Here is a 24,325-nt window from a genome sequence, read left to right on the forward strand (position 1 = left end):
TTGCTGCTACTGGAAGAGACAACATAAAAATGTAACAGCTGCAAACAACGTACAAGCACGTGTAAATTAATGACATATTCATGAAAAACCTTGAATTCATGGTGCTTGATGTCAGACTCCTTGTAATTGACTCCCTGGCTGTTTTACAAAGTAACAACATTTTTTGTTTGTTTTTGAAGTGCGCACTTGAAAACACATATTGGCAGTAAAAATTCTCTTCAAAACTGAGCAGTAGTTGTGAACTTCTTCCTGTTAAAAAGTACAAAAAATTAAAATGAAGCAAAAAGAAAACAAACTAGAAGGAACATATTTTCAGGTGGAGTTTCATCAGTTATCAGATAGTAGCCCTTCAATAATAAAAGAGCTTGCTGGCTAATTGCATAGTCTTTTTCTTTAAAATAGAAGTCCACACTAGCAACTAACAGAATGTCCAACCAAAAGTAAGGATTATGTGCATGTCTGCAATAATTTGGACTTAGCCAAACTGAATTTTCCTATAGCCAAAAGAAAACACGTTCTAAAAAAGGAGTGAAAGACCTACCTTTAGTCTTAATGGAAGCCTTTTCCCTTATTGTTTTTATCCTTTCAGTCACAAGTAACATCCTTTTTAAAATCCTTAGACAGTGATGCTTTCAGTACTGCCACTAAAGCTAGAGGAGTGTTTTGAAGCAATGCAGCATGGTGACAGAAAGGCACTCACCCTCTGGCGGTGGAGGCATTGCCCCAGTAACATCCTACTTATGCTGTGATGGGCTCCTGTCTCAGCACTTGCTACAGAAATGAAATTATTATAGGATTTTTGAGGAAAACATGGGAAACAAAGATAGCAAAATAACAACTTTAAAACTATCAACTTTCTTACTCAGCCACAGGGTGGGGGCGTAGCTTTCGTGATGGTAATTTCTTCTAACGGTGTATTGTTATTCAATTAGGCTTTTTAAAAATAAAGTCTTGCCTCCTGCCTCTTGCCCCAAACAGAAAAAAATCCCAAGAACATTTGATGATTTAAAAATAGAAATCAACTGGACACAAAATTAGTAAATAAATGAAAATGCTGTAGTGACTTTCAGAAGAAAATGAAAGATTAAATGTAAATAACTTGAAAGAAAACCAGTGAATTTAGAGTCTAATCTGACCTTCTGGAGATTGTGCTTCCCTGTCCATGTCCCAGAGCCGCTCTGCAGTGCTCTCCCACACCCCAGAGCGCTCCTCAGCGCAGCTGAGACCTGCACAGAACCCGCAGTCACCCTGGCCAGTCTCTCCCCTCGGCGCTTTCCCTCGGACCCGCGGCACCCAGGGACAGAAGACCAATTCCTGCACGTTCGTGTCCCTTGTGCTGCGTGCACTCTTGTGTGCCTGTCCCGCTGTCCGTGTGTGCCGGCCCTCAGCAGGGGCAGCCAGGCCTGCAGGGGTGAGTCAATTCAGTGCTCGGGGCCAGCTGCGCTGTTCGGCACTGTCCCTGTGAACTGCGGGAGCCACAGGGCGAGGGGAGCTGGAGGTGAGGGCTGGATGCGGGACGGGATGGGGGAGCGCGGGTGCGGGGAGGTGTGTGAGGGGCTGTGTGTGTGTGTGAGGGACTGTGTGTGTGTGAGGGGCTGTGTGTGTGTGAGGGGCTGTGTGTGTGTGAGGGGCTGTGTGTGTGTGTGAGGGGCTGTGTGTGTGTGTGAGGGGCTCTGTGTGTGTGTGTTTGTGAGGGGCTGTGTGTGTGTGTGTGTGTGAGGGGCTGTGTGTGTGTGTGAGGGACTGTGTGTGTGTGTGAGGGGCTGTGTGTGTGTGTGAGGGACTGTGTGTGTGTGAGGGGCTGTGTGTGTGTGTGAGGGGCTGTGTGTGTGTGTGAGGGGCTGTGTGTGTGTGTGAGGGGCTCTGTGTGTGTGTGTTTGTGAGGGGCTGTGTGTGTGTGTGAGGGGCTGTGTGTGTGTGTGTGAGGGGCTGTGTGTGTGTGTGAGGGACTGTGTGTGTGTGTGAGGGGCTGTGTGTGTGTGTGTTTGTGAGGGGCTCTGTGTGTGTGTGTGTGTGTGTGTGAGGGGCTGTGTGTGTGTGTGTTTGTGAGGGGCTCTGTGTGTGTGTGTGTGTGTGTGTGAGGGGCTGTGTGTGTGTGTGTTTGTGAGGGGCTGTGTGTGTGTGTGTGTGAGGGGCTGCGTGTGTGCGTGAGGGGCTGCGTGTGTGTGTGTTTGTGAGGGGCTCTGTGTGTGTGTGTGTGTGTGTTTGTGAGGGGCTGTGTGTGCGTGTGAGGGACTGCGTGTGCGTGTGAGGGACTGCGTGTGCGTGTGTGTGTGTGTATGTTTGAGGGCTGTGTGTGAGGAATACACGCCGCTACGAGGGGCACGGACGAGGAGAGGAGGAAGCCACCCTCCCGTCGCTGTCGCCCCGCCCCGCCCCGCTGTCCTCCGCCTGCCCGCGGGGCCGGGCTCCGCCGCCTGCGCCCGCCCCGTCCTTCCCGCCCTCGCTCCCCCGCTCTGCCCCCGGGACCTCCCTTGGCGCTCTGTTCAGCGGTGTCGCGCCGCTATCCCAGCATGTCCCGCAGCCGGGCTTCGCCCAGCGCCCGGCTCCTGTAGCGCCTCCGCCCGCGGGCGAGGCAGGGCCGAGGGGGCCATGGGGGGCTCCTGAGGGAGCGGAGCGCCCGGCCCGCGCCGCCGCCATGGAGCCGCAGCCGCAGCCGCAGCCGCCCGGCGCCCCCGGCGCCGCCGAGCCCGCCGGCTGCCCCAAGGACACCGACCGCCAGCTGCGCCTCCGCCTCTGCGTCCTCAACGAGATCCTCAGCACCGAGCGCGACTACGTGGGGACCCTCCGCTTCCTGCAGTCGGTGAGTGGCACCGCGGGGCTGGGGAGCACCCTCGGGGGCCCGGAGCGGCTCCTCCCGGCGGGCCGGGGCCGCGACGGCGGCGGGGCACGAGTTGTGAAAGTGCCCGTGGCCGAGTCCGCGCCGCCGAGATGGGGTTTCTGTAGGAGGGGCCCGGGGCGGGGGCGAGCGCGGCGCTGGCGGAGCCGCGGTTCTCTCGCCCCCGGCGCGGAGCGCGGGCAGCGCCGGCCCCGCAGCGCTCCCGCCCCGCGCGGTGCCAGGAGCGGACCCGGGAACGGGTCTGCTCTCTGAGCACCTCGTCCCTTCGGTTGTTGCTGTTGTTTAGAAGTAGCTTTTACACCCGCTTGAAAAATCTAATCTTACTGTCAGTTATTTACAAATAAATATTGTACGTATATATTTGTTTAATGGTAAACAGAAATTTGTGATTGTGCCGGTGTGTCTGTGCATGTGGAAACAATTATACCTGCCTCTGAAATTATCCACGGGCTAGTTCGGAAGAAAAAATCCGTCTGGATATTTCCATTTTCCTGTATAGGTTCTAAATGTGGAATTCATCTGTGTACCACCACACTCCTGCAAACACTCCTACTGCAGGAGAGCCTGCCATAAAAGTTGCTAGATAACAGATACATCATAAAATAAATAAATAAATATATTAACTAGTGATCACACAGAGATCAAGAATCAAAGCAAAGGAAGTATCTGCAGAGATTTCTTAGAAGTTGGTCAGGGTAGAAATTCTTTCTGGTGTTTTCCTAGATGAAGACTAAACTCTGGTTTTGTCTAAAAGGGCTTAGACCCTGAGCCCCTTTTGACCTGTCCTTCTGGCAAGATTTTTGTTTCTTTGCTTTTTAAAATCAGCTTGTCTTCAGTGTTTTTCAGATTCACCAAAGTGGCAAACTGTGTAGCATAAAAGATAAATGACAAGGATGTGGTTGCTTTATGAACTAGTCTCTACTTGAACCCTCTTCTCTCTCCAGTAGTTTAACTCGGAGCCTTTAATTTGAGTTTTTCAACTGAAGTGCCAGTTAGCTTCATTTAGAACTGTGGTTCTGTCTCAGTGCAGGGAGGTTTTCTTCTAAAAGCTGTAAGATGTAGGAGAGCCCCACCCTGTAGATGAGACAAAACCAAAATCCCTCAGAAAACTCCTCTGTCCTAAGTACTGAATTTGAGATTTTTTTTTTAGTTGTAGTCTAGATTGTAGGTTCAAGCTACATATATTTTTTATTCCAGTTCTTACAGCTAAATGAATTCACAGTGTTAGCTAAATTGGATTTTCATGTATTAAAAAAAACAAAGCAGGTCTTTTATTTATTTGTATTCATTGACTTGGCAGTTTTCATTAGAGCAGCAGTAATAGGCCCTAGGTAATGGCAGGAGAAGATCCTGAAGGAATGCACTGGCTGAGGTCTTAGCTCGTGCTGCTGGCAGTCGGAGCCCTTCGAGGCACTTTGTCACCAGCTGTAGAGTGGCTACAGTATTATCTTGTGATGTTGGTTCTGGAAGTGCAGCTTTACCCCCCTGTGGAATTTGTCTTTTGATAATTATGTTTTAGTAAAGCACTGAGGGATAGGATCTTTCTTATCTCTGGGCCTTAGTTTAGAGTGCATTCATACACAGGCTTAACTTGGTGCACATGTGAAATGTTAATGTGCTGTCCTAAATAATGTCCGTTTCTGCAGTCATTGACCTACATCTTACGGCCTGAATCTCTGTACAACTGCTTCTGGAGAGCTGAATGGTGTTAGCCCCAAGTAAAGGAAAATGAGGATCTACTTCAGTGTGTCAGGGTAAAAGGAGCAGTAGTGGGATTAAATTTTTAGAAATGAAATTCGGAGTGTGAAATATTTTCTGCATAAATTATGTGGATGACCATAACTTAATCCTTCTAACAAGACAGCCCCCAGGAAAGAATTCTGCCCCACCTCTCACAATGGACAGTGCAAGGATAATAATATGTGCAAGAATAATATAATCTATATAATCACTGGGATTAGATGCAGTTAATGAGTGTGGCTGGGCAAGGCTGGTTGTTTCCTCCATAGTGTGAGTGGTACTGAAATGCTTTGTACTCCATATGATCCAGATGTAATTTTGGCTGCACTGAAAGACTGCATTTCTGTGCAGGAGAGCTGCAGTACCCCGATCTTCTGGAAACTTGTTGCTGTCAAAAAGGAGATGAGACAGATGTGGGGTACGGGTTCCTTTGCTCAAAAAACTTCAGTAGTTTGGGTTAAATAAAGGAAGGCTAAATCTCATATCTTTTATCATCATAATGTGTTTCCCCCAAGTAGGCTGGGACAGTAGTGCTTATGTGAGGGAATCTGTGCTCTTGGTTAAATATTTGCTATTGAAGCCCTAGTCCTCATTAAGTGTTCTCAATAAACAGTGTTTTAAAAAGCAAACAGCTAAATTCTATGGGTTTATTCGCAGCATTGAAGTTGCTTGCTAGCAGCAGCTTCCTGTGTTCCCTGGTAATGTTCAAGAATCTCTTAAAAATTTAGAATCTTCTAAGTGTATGGTACTACACATTTGCAAATAAATCAATGCAACTTCAATTTACTTACAGTATTTTAATCTCTTTTAGGAGATGAATATGTGATCATATATAAGGAAAAGTTTCCTTTTTCTTTTCTTTTTCTATGCTTAGAAACGTTTTCCCACTAAGCTGCAGGGGAAAATAGGTTCATTATTAGTGTAAGGACTCAGCCCTTATTTGCTTTGTCTAAAAGATTGTGGTGCATATTTTGCTTTCATAAATTAATAAAGTGAGTATATAAAGTTTAAGATAAAGTATAATTAAAGTTATAATTAAATAATTAAAGTTATAGAACATGTAGTTTTATTTTCTAACAATAAAAATTGTTATTCACTGTTAAGAATATTTTTTGTGTACTCATTAATGAAAATGCTACAGTGTTTATTTAAATAAAATAGTCTCTAGAATCTGCTATGTTTTATACGTAAATTAATTTTGACAAATGGAGTTATATCGGCAAATTTAACTTAGATGTCCTATCATTTTTCATTTTGTATGTGATTTGTAGAAATTTTACTGCATTTAATTCTGGACATGAGAAAGTGTTCCTAGTCAGTTTAGCTCCTGTTTAGTTTCTGGTACTGCTATTGATATTTGTATTATGTGTATATATATATACATATACATATATATATATTCATCTGTGTTACCTATTATAGTATAGTATTTCATATATATTTTCAATGCATCATAACTATGGAGAAAATGAAACCCAACAGCTTTACTCTGGGATTTGTTCCACATCTTACAGGGTGAGGTGATCAATTCCAAGGGATATAGCTGTTTTTTAAAACAGCCTGGATTTTATATTAAATTGTAATATAATACAGATATGATACTATATGTATGCCATTATTTCAATAGTCTGAACTGTCCTAGATATTTCTTCAAAATAAGGAAGGAGAGGGGAAAACTCTTTTCTACCAGCTCACTGCTGATGACCTAAAGTTACTGATTTAATTATGGACATACAGACACACAATATTGTGTTTTGTCTTATTTGCCATTTTGTTAGACAGGGATGGCATTATTGCTAATTATGGAATCATCCTTGAAGAAATGCTGTGTAACTCAGGAGTATTAATAGACAATACTTCAGTTACACAGCTGTGTTACTAACTAGTAAAGGCTCATTACACAGCCAAACTTTTTAAGCAGCAGGGAGACCTGCTTGGAGTAGATGGAAATTAACTCCTGCTAACATCATTAAAGAACTACTGATTATAGAAGAAGCAAAATGGAAAATTATCAGAACCTAATGGAGCTTTAGTAAAAGTTTCAGGAGTAAGATAAACTTCAAAGACATAAAAGCCGATAATTCTGTTGTAAGTCTCTGGTGTGATCATAAACCATAAGGATTTTCAGTCTTCAGACTTTAGGATTCAGTGAATCCTTTGGCCTCTTTTAACTCTGTACTGTATACGTGAAATGTTTCTATAGTCCTAGCAATTTTGTAAATACGTGTTTTTGTGTGTGATGGAATCACAGCAGGTGATAATCCCGTGAGAGTGACCAGCTGGGTAAGTGGCAGCAGCTGTCGGGGGGCATGCAGTCCCGTGCGGGAGTGGGGGCTGCCAGCAGGCTGCGGGGGCTGCGGGGTGCAGCCCTCAACCCTGGCCAGGCTCTGGGGAACTGCTCGTGCTTGAAGTGTCACTGGGGATGGAGAGGTCATGCACAGTCTGTTGGGGAAAGAAAGGTTCTGCTGTGTTTGACTGTTTCGTTCCACAGAAACCCAGTCAAATCTGACACTAATACTGCAGTAAAGACCAGCTCTCAAGTAAGGAGACACAGGTTTTTTTTACCATTTTGTAGCTACAATAATGAATTACATGTGGAAGTGTTGGAGCAGTAGTTATCCAATACGCTGGATTGCAGTGGTAGGTATTTTGTTGCACCACATTTCCCCCCCTCCCCACATTCATTTATTTCACCCAACATTCAGCTCAAACCTGCACGTGCAGCTCCCACAGCTTAGATAATTGCAAATATATAAAGCCAAATTGTTCTCTACGTGGTATATAAATATGTCTTTTTCATCTTTCCAGAGACAAACCACCAACTTGTAAATTTTAATGTCAGAATGACAGGATGTACTTTTAGCTTGAGCAATTGCTGTTTGTTCTGTGCAGGCTTGAAAACAGTAGGAAAGGTGAATTATTCTTGCCAGACAGGTATCAAATTGGATTACTAATTGTACCAGTACTATTTTTAGGTTTTAATATAATACATTCCTTTATTTTTGTATGAAAACTAGAAGTCCTCTTAAATCCTATCAATTGTAAAAATGTTACATTAGGACATGAGATAAATCAGCCCACATCCTACAGACTCAAAATATTTATGTTTAGCTCCCCCTTCTTGCTTGCTTTGTAGGTGTAATTGATCTGTCTCTGGGTTTTGCACTCCACCCATCTTGAAGCACGATAAACATCACAGGCTTTGTTTGGCCTTCCTCCCCTCTCCTTCCCTTTCTATTTCACAATCTTGTTTGCAACCAAGATGAGCTCTGGTGCTCTAATAGAGTAGCAAACAGACCATTTGTCCCAGCTGTGAGCTGAAGTTTCCTGTCCTACCCTGTTCTCAGCCTGCTCACCCTTAGTACTTGCAGATAAACACTGATTCTGATTTCACTTCTGAAAGGTGAGCCATATGGTTCAGGCAATGTTGCTCCTTTATTGTGAGACAGCTAAAAGAGCATTTGGGGGGAAGAAAGGAGATGGGAAAGGAAATTGTTTGGAAGTGATCTGAATTAGCTTTGCTGATTTGTTATTTTGGGTCAGTTGGTCACCTACAACCAGTTGTCAAAACTGCAAATGATCAAGATGTTCTGTTTAGTTGTAAAGTCACTGAGTTTTTTTTTTTTTTTTAAAGCCTGGTTCCTGATGTATGTAAATTGAGGAAGACCATGGCTTTTGTGTTTGTAGCCCTTCTGATTGTAAAGCACAAATTGAAGATAGAACATTAGCAAAACAAAAATGCTCCTGAGTTTTTAGGGGCTTTTGTTATGAATTTGTCTTGAATTTTGTCTTGAATTTGGGGTTGGCAATTCTGCTAGTAGAGTTTTCTGTGTAGACCAAGTGTAGTGCAAAATCAGCGGCTAAAGGCTGAAATGCAAATAGATTAAAAGGTTCTTTTGCCCCAGATACAAAGAAAGAAAATGAAGAAAACAGTCTGGATGTAGAAAGATGAAGTAAAAGTGAAAAACTAAAAAGCAAAAAGTAAAGAGAAAGCTCTGGAAATATTTATTCATCTGAGCCTGTGGTCTAGAGAGCCGAGTTTACAGCCACAGGTCTAAGATCAGGGCTGGAGGATCCACAATACCAGGTTCTCTCCTGCTCTGAGCAGTATGAGCTTAGTGTGTTGCTTTGAAAATAGTGTGCCGAGGCCATGCCTTTTACAGTGGGGCTTAACAAATCAGTTTATAGGAGCACAGCAGGTTTTTTCTGTGAAAGGTGTTTCTTCTTTCTGCACTCTTGCAGAATTTCCATGGTGAGAAAATATCAATAAACTCCATGTGTTGTTTCACCAGTTTACTGCCATGCAGGTGAGAACTAAAATTAATTTCTCTTTGCTTCCCTTAGCTCATTCTAGCTTTGTGTGCATCTGAGCCTTGTTACCCTTTATCTCAGACCTACTTTGGTCTTGTTACATCCTTCGGAATGAGGTGTCTGACCTCCTTCTGGCTCTGCATCTCTCTCCTCTTGGTTGCTGTGCTGTGATCAATCAGCCCTGTTGCCGTTTGTCCCTCCCTCTCATTTCGGGCGTGCCAGTTGTTGTTTGGACAAGTGCCATGCTCTCTGAGGGAGGAGGGACTGCTTGGCTGCCCTGGGCTTTCCCAGAGCCACGCTGGTGCTTCTGCCGCAAAACTCTCCTGCAATAGCACCATGGGAGCTGAGGGAGGGGAGGGACAGAGGCCCTGGGCTCTGGTAGGAAAAGGGCATGGGGATCAAAAAGTGAATCAAGCATCGCAGAGAGCAGAATATTAGAGTTGTTTGGGACATAGCTGGATGCATATTTGATTTTACAACAGTTTTGGCTGATACTTGCAGGAAGCAGACTGATACCCATTATGGGAACTTGTTTGTCCCTAAATATAGGAAGCAAAAAAGTTTAAAAGCTTTGATATTTTTCTACTCCCCAGGTGACACAGTATTTCTGCCGTAGGCAGGGTGGGAAATGTAATTCTTTAATTTTACATTGTATCATTAGAGTCATGAAAACCAGCCTCGGAGAGAATCTTGACAAACCATCCCATCATGTTCTGATATGGAAAGATCTTAATTTTTGATGGTTTGTCCTGGTGTTTAGATGTTGTTAGTATTAGAAATCTCTTATTAATGCCTAACATAATGTCTTATCTTTTTAGTGCTCTTTTTTCCTTTGTGCCAATCCCTTAAATATTTCAAGAATATTTTTACATTTTGCTCCAGATTATGCTAAGTTGCTTATCAAATTGCTTAATTTTCTTTCTCAAAAGCAATTTGCTTTTACTTCTGAGAATTTTTTTGCTGTTATCTCAATTCTCTAGTCCGTGCCCTGAAGTCTAGCGCCCAAAACACCTGGTGCAAGGCACTCCCGAGGCTTTAGCAGTACTGAGTGAGGCAGCGGATTACTTAACAGGTTTTGCACAGTATACAGAGTATTATTGTCACAGGAGAGAAAGGTTTGTTTAAGTTTGTACCTGCATTTGGGGACAACTCATTGCTCATACCAGTGATTGTGAGTCAGCATAAAAGCATTTGCGGGAGCAGTCAGGTATTCAGACTTCTGGGGTGCCCTGGCAGTGCAGCACAGAACCCTCCTAAGGGGAGGAGAGTGATGTGTTTTAGGCCAGCTTTCCCATGTGCACATCCTGGCACTCCCAGAGCCACCCGACACAGAGGGTTTCTGAGGCTTGAGAAAGCAGGATCTCCCTAGAGCAGTGTCTGCCTTTGGGCACCCATATGAGTCTGGGACAGATTAAGCTTTCAAGAAATTACTTATTTCTGTTGTCTGCCTATTGTTTGCTTCTGGCACTTACAAGAAAATATAAAGGGACTGTGTGAATTTCTGTCTTCTCTCCAGCTGTAGAATCCCTTTTCTGTTTTTGTGTTTCCCCAAATGGATTTCCAGTCTGCAATGGTAAAGGCCTTACACAGTTTTAGTGTGGTTTAGGATGTAAATGGTGATGTATCTTTTGATTTTAATGATGCTTGAAATTCCTGTGCAAATGGCAGCCTGTTCTGGTTACCAGGAGTGAGTACAGCTAGAGACAAGGAAAGACTTGAAATAAGCAGCCATGTCCTTTCTCAATCGGCTACAAATGCTTTTTGTGGAGCAATGCAATTCATGCAAAGCCAACTCATCCAGACTACCTTTGACTGCTTTTCCCTTCTGGATCACAAATCGAGGCTTGGACCAGGGATTGCATCAATAGCATGCTTGAGATCTAGCCAAAGTGTTGGATTTAAATATTGCGGCAGATGAGTCCTGCTTAATTACCCAATGAGGTGTGATTAAAGCTTTCACACTACTTGCAGGTGTGATTGAGTCAAATTGTAGCAGATGTAGAGAACTGCAGCAGATGTGTACTGGGACAGATCCTCAGGGTGGCTGTCTGGTTAAAACACCTGACTTCTGCATATCACCTTCACCCTTCTGTAGATGCCATTCATCTGAAGAGGCATTGGCTCCCTTTGAACTGCAGATCTCAAGAGCAGAGTAAAAGGAAACAGTCCCTTCACTCTTCCTAGTGAGTCTTTCTTCCTCCTTGCTTACACAGCTGAGTGCCATATGTCAGGCCATGAGACACTGAATGCCCAAGGCTGAATGTTGCTCTGACAGGCCACTTCGAACCTAGGGACAGAAAGGCAGAAGTGACTGTTCTGGCATTGTGAGGCTCATCTTAGGCCTGTCTGCCCTTTCACCCAGTGCTATCACCACAAGAACTTGTTACAAACCAGCTGGCAATGCCACTTGCTACAGTTCTGGAAACAGTGACAATTTTATGTCATATATCTTTGAGCTGCAGAGAAGGCCATCGAATTCTAAATCCTGATTATTTAAAGGTTGGTATGAGATGATGGGACTGTGGGACTGAATTACAGGAACGTTTAGGTTCATGTGAGGATACTGAGTGATTTTCACTGCTATTCCCATTGCTGAAATTATTTTTGTGGAAGCATATCAGCCATACAAATAATACCTTGTTGCAGTTAATCTGATGTCTCATGACTCATGGAGTAAATTTTGTGAACGTTCTTAACCTTTCATTTTGTACTTCTGGTTTTGCTGTGGTCAGTTCTTGTGCTGACACATTAATTCGTTGGTTCCCAAACCACTTTGCTTATCTAAAATGAGGACACTTTTTTTTAACAAGTGCAGTTGTTTATTCCTTAAAAATCTTTGTAGACTAGTCTTAATTTATTTGGCTCAGTAATACAGTTTTAGTTAAAAAAAAAAAAAGGAAGGAGAAAACAATCCGATAGGCAGAGTGCTGTTTATATATTCCCTGTGAATTTGTCAGTTAAGTTACCACTAGCTAAGTGACAGGACCAACATTTCCAGGGCTCCTGCCTCAAGCATATGTTAGGAACTGTTTGACTGTATGTTTTGGGTATGAAACTTCATGTGATTGGGCCAGAAGTTTGGTTTGCACAAATCAGGCTGCTGGTTTAGGGTGAGCCAGAGCTGCTGCCAGTGACACCAAATCCACATCCTTTCTGCTGGCATGTCTTGGCCCAGGGTGTCAGAATACTGATCCCTGAGAGGCACACCGATTGCCCCTTCCCTGAGAACACCTCTTTTACAGGCAGGTTGCCACACAAGGAGGGCTGCTTATCTTTGGGATCTGAGCAATTTACTAAGAAGCATCTTAAACCCCATGAGTCTCCTTTTACTGAATGTCTGTCAGATGTTTACTACCTTTCTACATGACAGAATGGGCTTAGATTTTAAAAAAGCCCAACAACATCACCCATATCCTCTTACACCTTCTTTTATCTACAGTAAATCACATCAGTGATAACACTTTTGTCTTGGAAGTTTTGCCTGCTCATGCTTCTGGCATCCTGGCAGGGTTTGGGTAATTTGGAACAACCTGTCATGGGATACATGAGGGAAATACTTGTGAGGAAAGAGAGGAAAACATAAAAGGCTGCTTTCAGAGGTTATTTTGGATGCTGAGGAAGCTGACAATGAGAGGAGTTCCTTATATTCAAAGTGTATGTGTCACTGGTGGAAGGCCCTGCTTTGACAGTAGACTCCTCATAAGACCTCACTAGAATGCAACTTCTTATCTCAGGTGGGTGTGTTTCAGCTACACAGCAAAGTTCTGGTCCCATGGCACTTTGTCTAGTCTGGCAACTGCTTTTGAATGCATGGCCTCACAGGGGCCTTGGCTGTTAACTGAATCACTAGGTGGCTAAAGAAGCCCCTTCCATTTTGTATGAAGGGGCAGAATGGAAGGCTGTAAAAGTTTTTTGGACTCTCAAACTTGATTCTTAAATAGCATTCATGTTGTTGGGGGAAAATGGACAAGTTTAATGTAGGTATATGTGAGTAGGCTGTGTGTTATTTAATATGTAGGTCACAGAGGAGAATGCATGGACACAAAAGTTTATCTGTGTCGTTAGACCTGATTAGTGGTTAATGCCTTGTATTGTTAAGCCAGAGACTTAGGCTACAAATGTCATAAACTAAACAGTGCCAGGCTTTACTCTTTGGCCCTGTGGCCAGCTGGTATCGTCTGGTCGTGTCTTGTACTGTTGAACTGTCTGTCTCAAAGCAGGATGGCTGCATTCAGACTGCCTGCTGGGAATGGTCCTTGGCCTATCCTAGCTGGCAAATGCCTGACAATTGTTTGGGGGAATGCTAGCGGGGCCAGGCCAGAGCATGCCAGAAACATTCTCCCAGCTTTCTCCCAGAACTGCAAGGCTCAGGAGCGTGTCCTGGCCCTGTGGGCTCACCAGTGGAAACATGGTCCTAGGTCCTAGCCCAGGCTCTGGCACTCAGTGCTAAAGCAGGACTCTGGTACATTGGAGCTCACACCCAGACCCAGTGCTAGCTTCTCCTTGGGGGTGCTGATGTGGATGGTGTTACTTCTGATGCTTTGTTACTATGTGAAAGTTCTAGGTGCCAGGCCAGAAATGCTAGAAATACATTTTGACAGTCTTTTGTCATTACTGACTCTTTCCATCATTACTTGGGATCTTTTATTTTGTTGAATCTGTGGAGGAGGAGACAGAAAGAAAATACAATTTGAATGGCTGTCAACTACTTCAGGACAGTGTGAAAAGGAACTGAATGTTAATTATGTAATTCAGTGTCAGCATTTACAGTTGTCAGCTGAGATACTGTAGACTGAAAGTACTTTGGTCCTTCATATAAAGGGTGCTTGATAATTTCTGTTTTATTTACTTCCCTTTTAATTGAAGAAAATCAAAGGCTTCAAATGATAATCACTGGACACTTGCATGTAATTTTTTAGCTCATATCCCTCTGGGTGCTGGTGGTTCTGTTTGTTGTGTTGCTGAAACTGTGCTCAGAAGTCAGTTCAGATGGGAAGCAGCTGTCTGTGAGGGGAGGGTATTGACAAGACAATAAGGGCAGAACAGTGGGGGAAGTTTTCTAAAGAGAATTGTAGAAATGCATTTGCTTTGAGCACTGGTTTCTCAGAGGCATGATCCCTCAACAGGAAAAGGAGAGATGCATACTGGGGAGACACTTTTCACAGAGTTTGTCTCCTTTGTTGGCTCTTAAAAAGATACCTGGGGAACTGCTACTGTTACAAATACATGTCCTCTGTGCTGGCACAAGTCATCTGTTCACATGAGGAGAATGTGTTCTGAAAACTTGTCAGTAAATAAGTAATGGTTTTCAGGCTATATGGACCAAAGACAATATTTTTGGGAGGTATCATTGAAAAGTGAAATTTACCTGTTAAGTTATTCATACCAGAGAAAAGTACTACTGTGGGAGTTTTTAACTTAGTCATTAAATGGTAGATGGGACATGAAATGTGAAGAATGAAATGAAATTCAATGAAATTAATTCAAATGCATTGGAAGTTGCAGCGCCTGCTTTGCTGGGCTTTTTACTGAGCAGGCCTTCAATTTTTCAGGGTTGTGCTGTGTTCAGTCCTCTGGCTGTGACATTGCCTCCATGCTCTTGCTTGCTAATGTCTTCCTTTCCTATGACTGCAAAGCCCTTGTGCAAGGACAGATAATCTTACTGTAGACGGCTTTTTTCACTTCTATGCATTCATCCTTCAACACTTAGAAGAAGCATTTGCCAGAATAACTGCACTTAGAAGTTAGAGAAGAAGAGTAAAAAGCATTCGGAAACAAAATTTGACCACTGAATTGAAAGTATAATCCAGGCTTTTGAACTAAACGCAATTGGAAAGAGTATTGGTTTTAGGTGAATGGAAGGAGTCAAAATGAAGCACAGATCAATACTTCTGTATTGAAGTAAATACTTCTGTGGTTAGAATGAGTCACTAAGACATGTGACATCCTTACACAGTCTTTCACTATTCACTAGCTAAGGTGGTTCTCTGAAAAAAACAACTGTGGACAGTTCCTGTTGTTATATATTAACGCTCATGCACAGTTTTTATTCCTTTACTTTGATTTTTATTGTTGGTTTGGGTTGGGTTTTTTGTATGCTTGCCAAATGCAGCAATTGTTCAGTGAGCAAAACAGTCCCTGAAGAAATGTGTGTTTTCCTCTTTTTGACTGTTAAGCAAACCTTTCTTTCTCTAAGTGTGCTCACCTTCATCTTGATTTTTGGCAAGCTGATGAAACTTGCTTTGTGGATTGATCTGTTGGTGAAGGGTGCTGGAAGTTTTCTGAGATTATTCTGAGTAGCAGAGGAAAACCATAAAAGAAAGAATATATAGGGTGGTACTCTGTTTTCCATGATGTCTGGTAGAGTACCTTTTGGGGATTCTGCTACCTCTACAGACTTCATCCTGAGGGGTGCAGAAGCCAGGAGGAGCTGGGAAAGTTCAGCCTGTCCTAGCAGGTGCTTGTACCTTGCAGTATCAGCACCTTCTGCTTGTAGAATGTGAACACTGTGAACAGCAAGGTACATCTGGTATTTCCACTGTGACTTCTGTTTCCTTCCCTATCGAAAGACAGCTAATATGTATCTTGGCATGAAATAAAGCCAGAAAGAACAGCCAGGCTCTAAATGGGCTTTGTCTGTTATACTGTGCATGCACTGTGTAATAAGAGATCCTTTTGCACAATATAGGCCATTTTCTTAAGCAGTTGCACAAGATAAGCCACAATATTTGGAAAGTAAAGTATGAATCAAAATTTTTAAAGCACACAACCAGAGGAACTGAAATTTGCAAACAGCAAGCAAGAATGAAATTGCAGTGGCAGCAGTTACCATGTCCAGGTGGTGTGTGGAGGCAAGGCTGCACGACATCAGTTCTCTTTTAATGTGGCTCTGGGTGAGCTACTGGGGCAGCATGGTGTCAAAAAACAGCTCAGTCCAGTATAAAGAAATTTTTCAGACTATTTCTCTTAGAGAAGAAGACAATTTTGTTGTGAAATGCATTGAGACTAAAGATACTGTTTCATGCAGCACTTTTTTGGCTGGATCATGTCAAAATAGAGCACCAGTGTTTAGCAGATGGAGGAACTGAGGTGCAGAAAGGCAAAATGAGTTGTCCAGAGGGTGCAGATGAAGTAACTAACAGAGCCTTGTCTCCATTTCTGACCTCCTTTAGGAGAAAAAGCTGAGCAAAAGATGTCACATAAATGATGTGATTTTTTTGTGAAAAAGTGCAACAAGAATGTTAATTCTTCAATTTGGTCTTCTGACAACCAGCTGACACATACTTGGCAGATAGCACTTGATGAATTGGTGATCTTAGCTCAGTTCCAGAGGATCTATTAGGCAGAAGCAGAGGCAGTCTCTCTGCACAGACAAACAATCCATGGGGATGGAAGGCATTAACAGTTTTCCCTTCTGGGAGTACCTCTGCTGGGTGCAAGAGACTGTGCTGGAAGAGTTCTGCTAAAGTGTTCCTGTGTGAACATAACGTGTAGAATGTAAGTCTTGGCCCTCAGGAACTGCTGGTCAGCACTTTCCCAATACTCTCAGGGAGCAGGAAAAATGTGAACAAAGGAGTGATGTTGGGTCTCAGTGGCAGTTGTCTGAACAGTTGTGCTCCTGCTAAAATCTCGGCAAGTCCAAGTGCAAACACTTGGACATCTGGTTTCATACTTGCCTAGTCTGTTTGTGTGCTAGCTGCTGAAACAAATCCTTCTTAACACTATGCAGAAGTACTTTTTAAAGCAATAAGTGGAAGCCTGAGTTCTGTAATCAGGCACATATTGAGCACAAAGGGTGTAAAAGACAGAAATGAAGTGAAAATGTCCGTGGTTTGAATGTACTGCTGTAGAGGGGTTTGAATGCCCCTGCATTCACTAGAAAAACCAGTCTGGTCAAGCAAAAAATAAAACTGTATAATACTAAGCTGAATCCAAGATGAAATTTTGAAAAAAGTCACTACAAAAGTCAGTATCTGGAACATTTCACTTATGTGACTTCTCTGCACTTTTTTGTTGTTGTTGTTGTTGTGGTTTTTTGTTTGTTTGTTTGTTTGTTTGTTTGTTTTTGTGGGGTTTTTTTGTTTGTTTGTTTTTGTGGTTTTTTTTTTTTTTGTTCTGTTTTTTGTTTTTGTTTTTTTGGTGAGGAGGTAGAACTTCAGAGATGCCACAGAAAGGAAGTTTCTTCCTCTGCAATTTTCTAGCTCCAAGATTCAGATTTAAAATTTGAAGGTGAATTAAAGAAGTACCTGGAATTCACTGTGGAAACCTGTCCTTTGGGATAAGAGCATTTATTTTTGGTAGATTTTGCACCCCTCTGCACAATTATGATTTTCTAAGGCTTCACCTCCTTCCTTTTCATTCATTTTAAAGATACCTCTTCAGTCCATACTTTTTGGGTGTTCTTAAAAATTCTCCTTGTTTTTATATTAAAACATTTTTGCTCACAATTTCTGACTCTGAGAGGCCATGACTACTTTATTCAAACTAACCCAGTACCAAAATTTAAAAAAAAATGAGTGCCCTCACTGGAGCACTGCTTGCCTTTTCTGACATGCCAGCTGATGTGATCTATCTGGAAAACCAAGACGTAGGCTGAGACACTGGGTCTGGTAGGTACTGTAGCATGAGGTGGTGTTGGACTGCTTTCCTCAGTTCTGCATCCCTGCACCACTACAGCATCCTGTTGCATCTTGTGTCCCACATCACAGATTCCCCACTGTCCCCACAATCTATTTCTGTTCTGTTTCACTCCAGCAGTTCATGAGGTGGGGTGCAAGTACCTTTGTACAAGGGCAAAGAAAAGAGAGAACTTGGTGTTTTCAGCTTCATGCTGGAGCAAGGGCATTGCCACTGTTGCATAGGTCGAAGGAGATGGACAGGTGAAGGTCCAGCAGGACTGCTTGATGTAGAACACAACACAACGTTAATATTGTGCATAATTTGAGATCATAGTTTCAGTATTGGCCATTGCACACAATTGGAAATGCCAGTGTATGTGATATGCCATTATCTTGGAATCCACATTTCGCTTAACTGTCTTAGAGTGCAGTAGACCAAACCAGAAGATATTCCCACCAATTTCACTGTTACTAACTGCTTAGAGCGTTGATTTAAATTTACTGGTGTAGTAAAGTGAGGTGACCACTCCAGTTATTGCCGTGCCTGTTTGCCTTGCCCAGCTGCTTGGAGGGGAAGTCCCATCGTGTGAATGGGTGTCTGGGTTTGTTTCCTCAGCTACTACAGCTTTCTGTATAAATGCAAATTAAAGGCTACAGTGGTTTGTTTAAATGCTTAAATGTTGAGTTGTAGTGGGCAGTGTTTTAGCAACAGATGCACATTCTGTGCAGTCTTGTCAGAAACAGAGATCTAACCTGCAGGAGAGGAAGGACAAAAATTGCTTCAGTTGTCTTGTTTAAATCAGTTTGCAAATGAGAGTCACAGTCCTTAGCCCAAATGCAAGTTAATTAACAGTTTGTGTTTGACTGGGAGATGCAGCTGGAGTGGCTGAGGATTAGGCACTTACCTTGATTTTTAGAATCAAGAAATGTTAAATACAGATTATATTTGAGTGGCAGTTTCAAAGGAGGAAGAGAAACCTACTGTCTTAGTCTGCTTCTGTTTTCTAGGCGTATGTTATTTTGTTGTATTTGCTGTGTAAGCCAGTTTCAGCTGAGCTGGTAGAATTGGTCAGAAAGGTTGAGACTTTGGTACGAAGTGAAAGCAAATTTCCTATGTGGGTTGTTTTATTATAGGGAGTAATTTGGGTTTGAGTCCTTTTTTGTTTAATGATACACCAACCATGGCATGAGTGACAGAAATCTCACAATTTTTTCATCGTAAAGCTTCTCATTTAGAGGTATATTTCCTGTCCACCGTAATGTGCATTTAAGTAGAATCTGGCTAAGTTAATAACTTCTGTTTTCACTCATCATTATATAAATCTTTTCTTAAAGAAAAAGTCTCTCTTTCCCAGCAGCCTAAGCATCAGGCAGTGACAGGAGCTAGAGAGGTCTCCCTGTCTGAGTGTTTAGTTACTATGATATTCAGTTGCCAAACTTGTCTGTTTTTCTGGGGCACCTCTCTTGACTTTAGAAGTTTTTGGGTAGGAAGCACAATCCCAGACACTCAGCATGATTTCCTGCACGTACTTCATATGAGGCTCTGTGATGCTGTCAGAATTCTGGGATGCCTATCTAAAAGGGTCTTCTCCTCTGGAGTACCTGGAAGAAAAAAGTTTGGTGCTTCATTATATGTAGATCTCCTTAAGAGCACTTCTGAAAAGGGCACTCGGTGTCTGATGAGGCAGTTTTTCTGTCACATCTTGTCCATGTTGGTGCAGTTATTATGTTTGCAGAAGTGAGGCAGAAGGAAGAGACAAGATGTATATCAATTTCAGATTGGTTTCAAGTGTGAAGTTCAGACATGGTGAAATGCTATAGGAAGTTCTCTCTCTACATCTTTCATTAATCAGCACTGACATGTGTGTGAGATGTGCGTGTTGCACATACCACTATTTTATACCTATTGAAGATGTTCTTGTTTTCAGGAAAAACATGTTTCAGGAGAGAGATGGAGAGGAACCATGAAATGCCATTTTTCCACATTCTGTCTCTTCTTGAAGACAATATGGGTATGGACAGGGGAATGTTAGTATAAGAAGAGAGATCCCAGTGTTTTAGCTATAAAACCAACTGGGAAAGTTTCCATGGCTCCAGAACATGATGAAATTGTACAAAAGTCTCCTGATTAAGGATTAAGAGAGAATGCTGAAAAGTTGTTAATTTGGTCTTCAGATCTATGTAGCTAGTTTTTTTTGTTATTTTTGGTGTTATTTGCACAGAACTGCTCCTTTGAGGATTCATCTGCCCTTACTCTTCATTTGCCAGCTTTAATTGGAGCTGCCTTTATAGTGATTTTAGTATAAAGTAACTGTTTTCAAGGTGACTCTAGTACTTATTTTAATTTTCAAGGTAATAAACAGAGGTTATGAGTTGCTGAGAAATAAAGTATGTTTTCTTTTCCTTTCATGTAAACTTTTAGCAGCCATTTGGCTTACGAGGGAATTATATACCCAAAGACATAAAGAAGATGGCAAGAGAACAGATTAGAAAAATAGTATCTAATGTGTTTCAGATTAAGTTGATTTTATAGTCTGTGTATATGTTAAAACTAGGCTTTGCAGGCAGCATTACAAATGCAGGAGTGCTAATACTTCTACAACATCTCTGAAATTTGGTTTCCGTGCACTAATGGAAGAATGAGATTCTGTTAGGTTTGTAGCTGTGCAATATAAGAAGAGTGGTGTGCAAGTCCCCACCTGCCCAGGGCCTGGGGGCTGCATGCTTTGGGCAGAAGGGTCTGCACTCTGCTTATGCCCATGAAGAGAAGCAATGAGGCCTGGCTAGAATACTTGCAGAGTCTTACCTAAAAATCTTGTTTGGCAGTAAATTGCTGCTAGTTCGGAGCACTTTCCTGCTTTCTATATGTTTCAGTTTTTAGTTTCTAAAACTTATGCTGGAGTAGTACCTCCCACCCCACACACACAGAGACACATGCACACACATATCTATATATATGCATGTATATGTACTTTGCCTGTTTGTTAATGGGAGGTACCTTCTAGGCTATAGCAGAGTTATGGGCTTCTTGTTTCTTTTGTAGTGAATTCTTGTCTATTACTTGTTTGAGTGGAGTCTCAATGAGTTCACATAGCAGTGATAACTCCAAATGCATAAGCTATTGATGTGTGGTACAACTACTAAAGCATGCATGAGCTGGAAGTCTTGGCAGAATCTGAAGGGAGTTATGTAGGGTATTCTTGCATAGAGAGTGTGATGCTAAATATTAGATGAAGCTGCTCCTCCTTAGCAGCTCATATCTGCTTTCCAGGTTTCAGATTCTACAGTTGCAGTGGCTGTTTCTTCAGCAAAACATCAAAATGAACCAAGAAACACCTGATATTTTTTCATAACATGCAAATCTTTCATTAAATAAAATGCCAGAGAGATATAGATTCACTTCAGTGGTGGGAACACAGTAGAAACCTCAGTTCCTGCTGCTTTGGATTCTAAGAGGAAAGAATGTAAACTATACATGAGTGGAGGAATTTGAGGCCACCAGTTCTTCAGACACAAATAATTCAAGCAGAATATGATGATTGTTCCAAGGGCCAGGTATGAGGGAGCAACAAGAAAGCATCTCTCTTGATTTCTGGGTGATAGCTTGCCGTGATAGAGAACAGTTGTGCTCAAAGCAGAGCTGAGAGTAGGCACAGTAAGGTATAGGCAAGCCCCTGGAAGCAAGCTGCAAGAGAAGATTTTTGAAAAGAGAAGAGAAAGGCTAAAAAATCCAAAGAGTAGACTTCAGGAACTGAGGTTTACTGTTCCCTTCAAAAGCAACTGAAAGGCTGTTGGTCTGACATGCTAGTTCATATCCTGTCCTGTTTGTACCCTGAGTGTTTGTATCCAAAAGTAAGGAGCCGATCCGTATTTCACTGTCTGGGTTTGCCACCAAGGATGTCCTGTGTGGGTGCTGGGCCAGTTGGCATGGGCAGCTCTGGCTGTGCTCCTTCAGAAACACGCGTGGGCATCGCAGCGTCCCAAAAGCTTTTAGACAGCTCCCCTGGCTGATTATTTCCTGTTACCTGATTTTATGTATTCGTAACCCTTATCCTTTTGGTCTCATTGAAATTTGTGAGGGCTCTTCAAGATACCAGAGTGAAAAGTTAGTTTGAGATGTTTCTTTGATACCTCAAACTGAGCAGGCTGACTTGATGCTGAGGCAGAAGAACAGCTCACATAAACTGGCTGAGAGCAGGGACCTGTAGCTTCCAGGGGCAGAGGGGTAACCAAGAAAAGAGGTGTTGAAGTTCCTAAATCATTCCAGTTCATAGCAAAACAAATGTGACTTACTTTTGTAAGTCAATACAAACAATTTATCCTGACTTCTCCAAAAGCCAAGCATATTTAAAAATAGAAGAAATCCCTAAACACGCATAAAAAGTGTGGACTCCTTAAAAAAAAAAAAAAGTGGAACAGAAGTAGTTTTGGAGCTATGCATTTCTCTGAAGTAAAAATGTGAAATCCAGTTTTATGAGGCTGTTACCAGCGGTAGGAAAGATACCATGGGGGATATCCTGTGATACTGGGTGGGTGTTTCACATTGGGGAGAGGTTAATAATGTAAAATTACTGCCTAAGCCATCCTTTTTTTTACCGGGTAATTGGTTTAATTTCTGGTTCCAAATATGTCCTGAAAATACAGTGACTTGAAGATTCTGTGGCAATAGATGACAATATAAATTTGTGATGTGACTGTCAGAATACTAATATCCTCAGTTCTTTGAAGCAAAATGACCTAAGTTGTTTAAGAATTTTCTCCTTTTAATTGGGACAGCATGTAATTCCCCCACTTTCTGGCTAGTCTCTTGGGCCAAAAGAATAAGTGTGCTTTGTCTGCCTGGATTCTCAAAGATATAAATCACTGGACCGTTTTCACTTGTACATTGAAATTCTCTTTCTGGGTTCTCCTGGGGAAACCAGACAGTGTCAGCTTTTCCTCCATGCCTGGCTCTACTCTACTACTAGGAGCACCGCAGTAGAAAAGAAGTTTGCTGTGCAGTCAGAATTTTTGTTCCTAAGCTACAATTTACCTCCAGAACCTTGCTAGCTTCACCTTTTTCTAAATTCTTGGCATCCAGCTTCCTCATTTCCACTCGTCTTTGTCCTGGATAGTTTTCTTTTGCTGAGAAGTGGCTTCCTCACTCCACTTCCTTAGTAGTTCAGCTGCATTTTTCGCTCCTGTGGAAGTATTTTCCCCTAGCACTCTTGCCTCACAGCCGGGTATTCCCACACTTTATAAATATGCTGGCAGTAGTGCCATAAGCTGTCCCTTCTTATTTATGGATAGAATTGCAAATTTGATCCAGATGGTGCTGTTTTTCAAAGTCTGCTTCTGAAATCTGTTTACAAGATGTGATCTGCTTGAGCATATGTCTGATCATCTGTTTTTGGGAGAGCTCCTTTCAGGATTCCTGGGTTGTTTTTTGCTATATCAAAGTTGTGCTTCATTAAATGCCATGAGTCAGTGGAACTGGGTCCTTTTGTTTGCCACATCAGCACAGGTATTGTCTAAAATCTGCTTAGACTTATGTGCTATTTCGTCGTAATTGTTTCCAAAAGACCTAGTGCTCTTTGAGCTTAATAAAAAAAAGTACTATTTTATGATCTGTAATAAATGACAATTAATGATCTGATTAGTAGTAATTGCTAGCTTTGTATCGAGACATTTGACAGTAGTTCTAGCTATATTAGGGGTTTGGGTTTGGCAGTGCCTGTACTGCCTGGCTGGGTCCAAGCTACCCACTTGCAGCTTGCACAGAGTCCTTCTTGGTTTCTCTTAGGACTTAGTCTCATGCAATTTGCATTGCCTCTTTTTCTTTTCTTTCATCTGTTATCTCTTTATGTGCCTACATTCCACAGTTCTTAAAACCGGCAAACAAAAATTCTTTGGCATTTAGGGTGCCTTAGCATTTTTTCTTTAGCATGTAAACTGTCACTAAATGCTATAAGGAGGTCTCTGACAGCTTCAGTTTTATGAAGTTGTATCTCTGAATAAAGAGCTCCACAGCTGTACAGCAGAGGTGTGTGATGGAGTATGCTAAAGTCTGTGCTTCAATCAAATTGAGACCAGCTTGTAGAATCAGTGTATGAGCACTGAAAGTTTCAGAATTCAAAAGGCAAATAATTAAAATACCTCTGTCCCAACCCCCACTCCCACAGACGCCCTTCTGATTTTAAAGGCAACTAAACTCTCATGGTTGATAGGCTTCTGCTCGATATCCTTTGGCATGTAGTTCGTTTGTTGTTCCATAATCAACAATTATAACATGCTCAGCTTCCTGTTCTTCTGGGTAGAAATCATGCTGGCAGATTAGCAAGGAGGAGCATGGGTGACGTTGTCATCTTCTGTAGAATGCCCAAACTGTGCTGTCCAAGGGCCGCAGCTCTGTTTTGTCCATACATTTAAGTCCATGAGTAGCTGGTTTTGAGGAGATGGAGTAACTAGTGCGGGTGGAAAATATAATACAAATGTCTCTTGTCCTGAACTTTCAAATCACTGTGGTTGAGGTGTCAAAAAGACTATCCTACCAGAAATATTTTATCATCACCTTCCACAAAATCAGGGCTAACAGAACTTGGCAAAATCTGCTTTTGAGTGTTAGTGCTACTCTGCACAAAACGTAGGACAGTGACCCAAAGCCTCTTTGAGGCAACCTCTAGCCACTGTTGACAGCTATTAAACAGATACATGCTTTGGTGTGCAGAATTGTTGAGGCAATTTGGCTTCTCTGTTTCAATGGATATAAAACTTGAGCAGTGTTAGGTGCTTGGTAAAAGAGGCTGGAGCTCTCTGCTGCAGGATAGTTGTTCTGTTG

At 42.3% G+C, this 24,325-nt stretch overlaps 1 protein-coding gene across 1 annotated transcript in view; it reads left to right on the forward strand.

The window, feature by feature from the left end:
• The first annotated feature begins 2,638 nt into the window (after window positions 1-2,638).
• The window catches only part of PREX1 (phosphatidylinositol-3,4,5-trisphosphate dependent Rac exchange factor 1), a 123,367-nt gene continuing 101,680 nt past the window's right edge, over window positions 2,639-24,325 (forward strand). Inside the window, exon 1 of the mRNA XM_062505361.1 lies at window positions 2,639-2,803. Within this exon, the coding sequence (XP_062361345.1) occupies window positions 2,639-2,803 (165 nt within the window). The remainder of the gene's footprint in view (window positions 2,804-24,325) is intronic.

The sequence above is a fragment of the Cinclus cinclus genome, chromosome 18, assembly GCF_963662255.1.
Source record: "Cinclus cinclus chromosome 18, bCinCin1.1, whole genome shotgun sequence".
In the NCBI taxonomy this organism is placed as follows: Eukaryota; Metazoa; Chordata; class Aves; order Passeriformes; family Cinclidae; genus Cinclus; species Cinclus cinclus.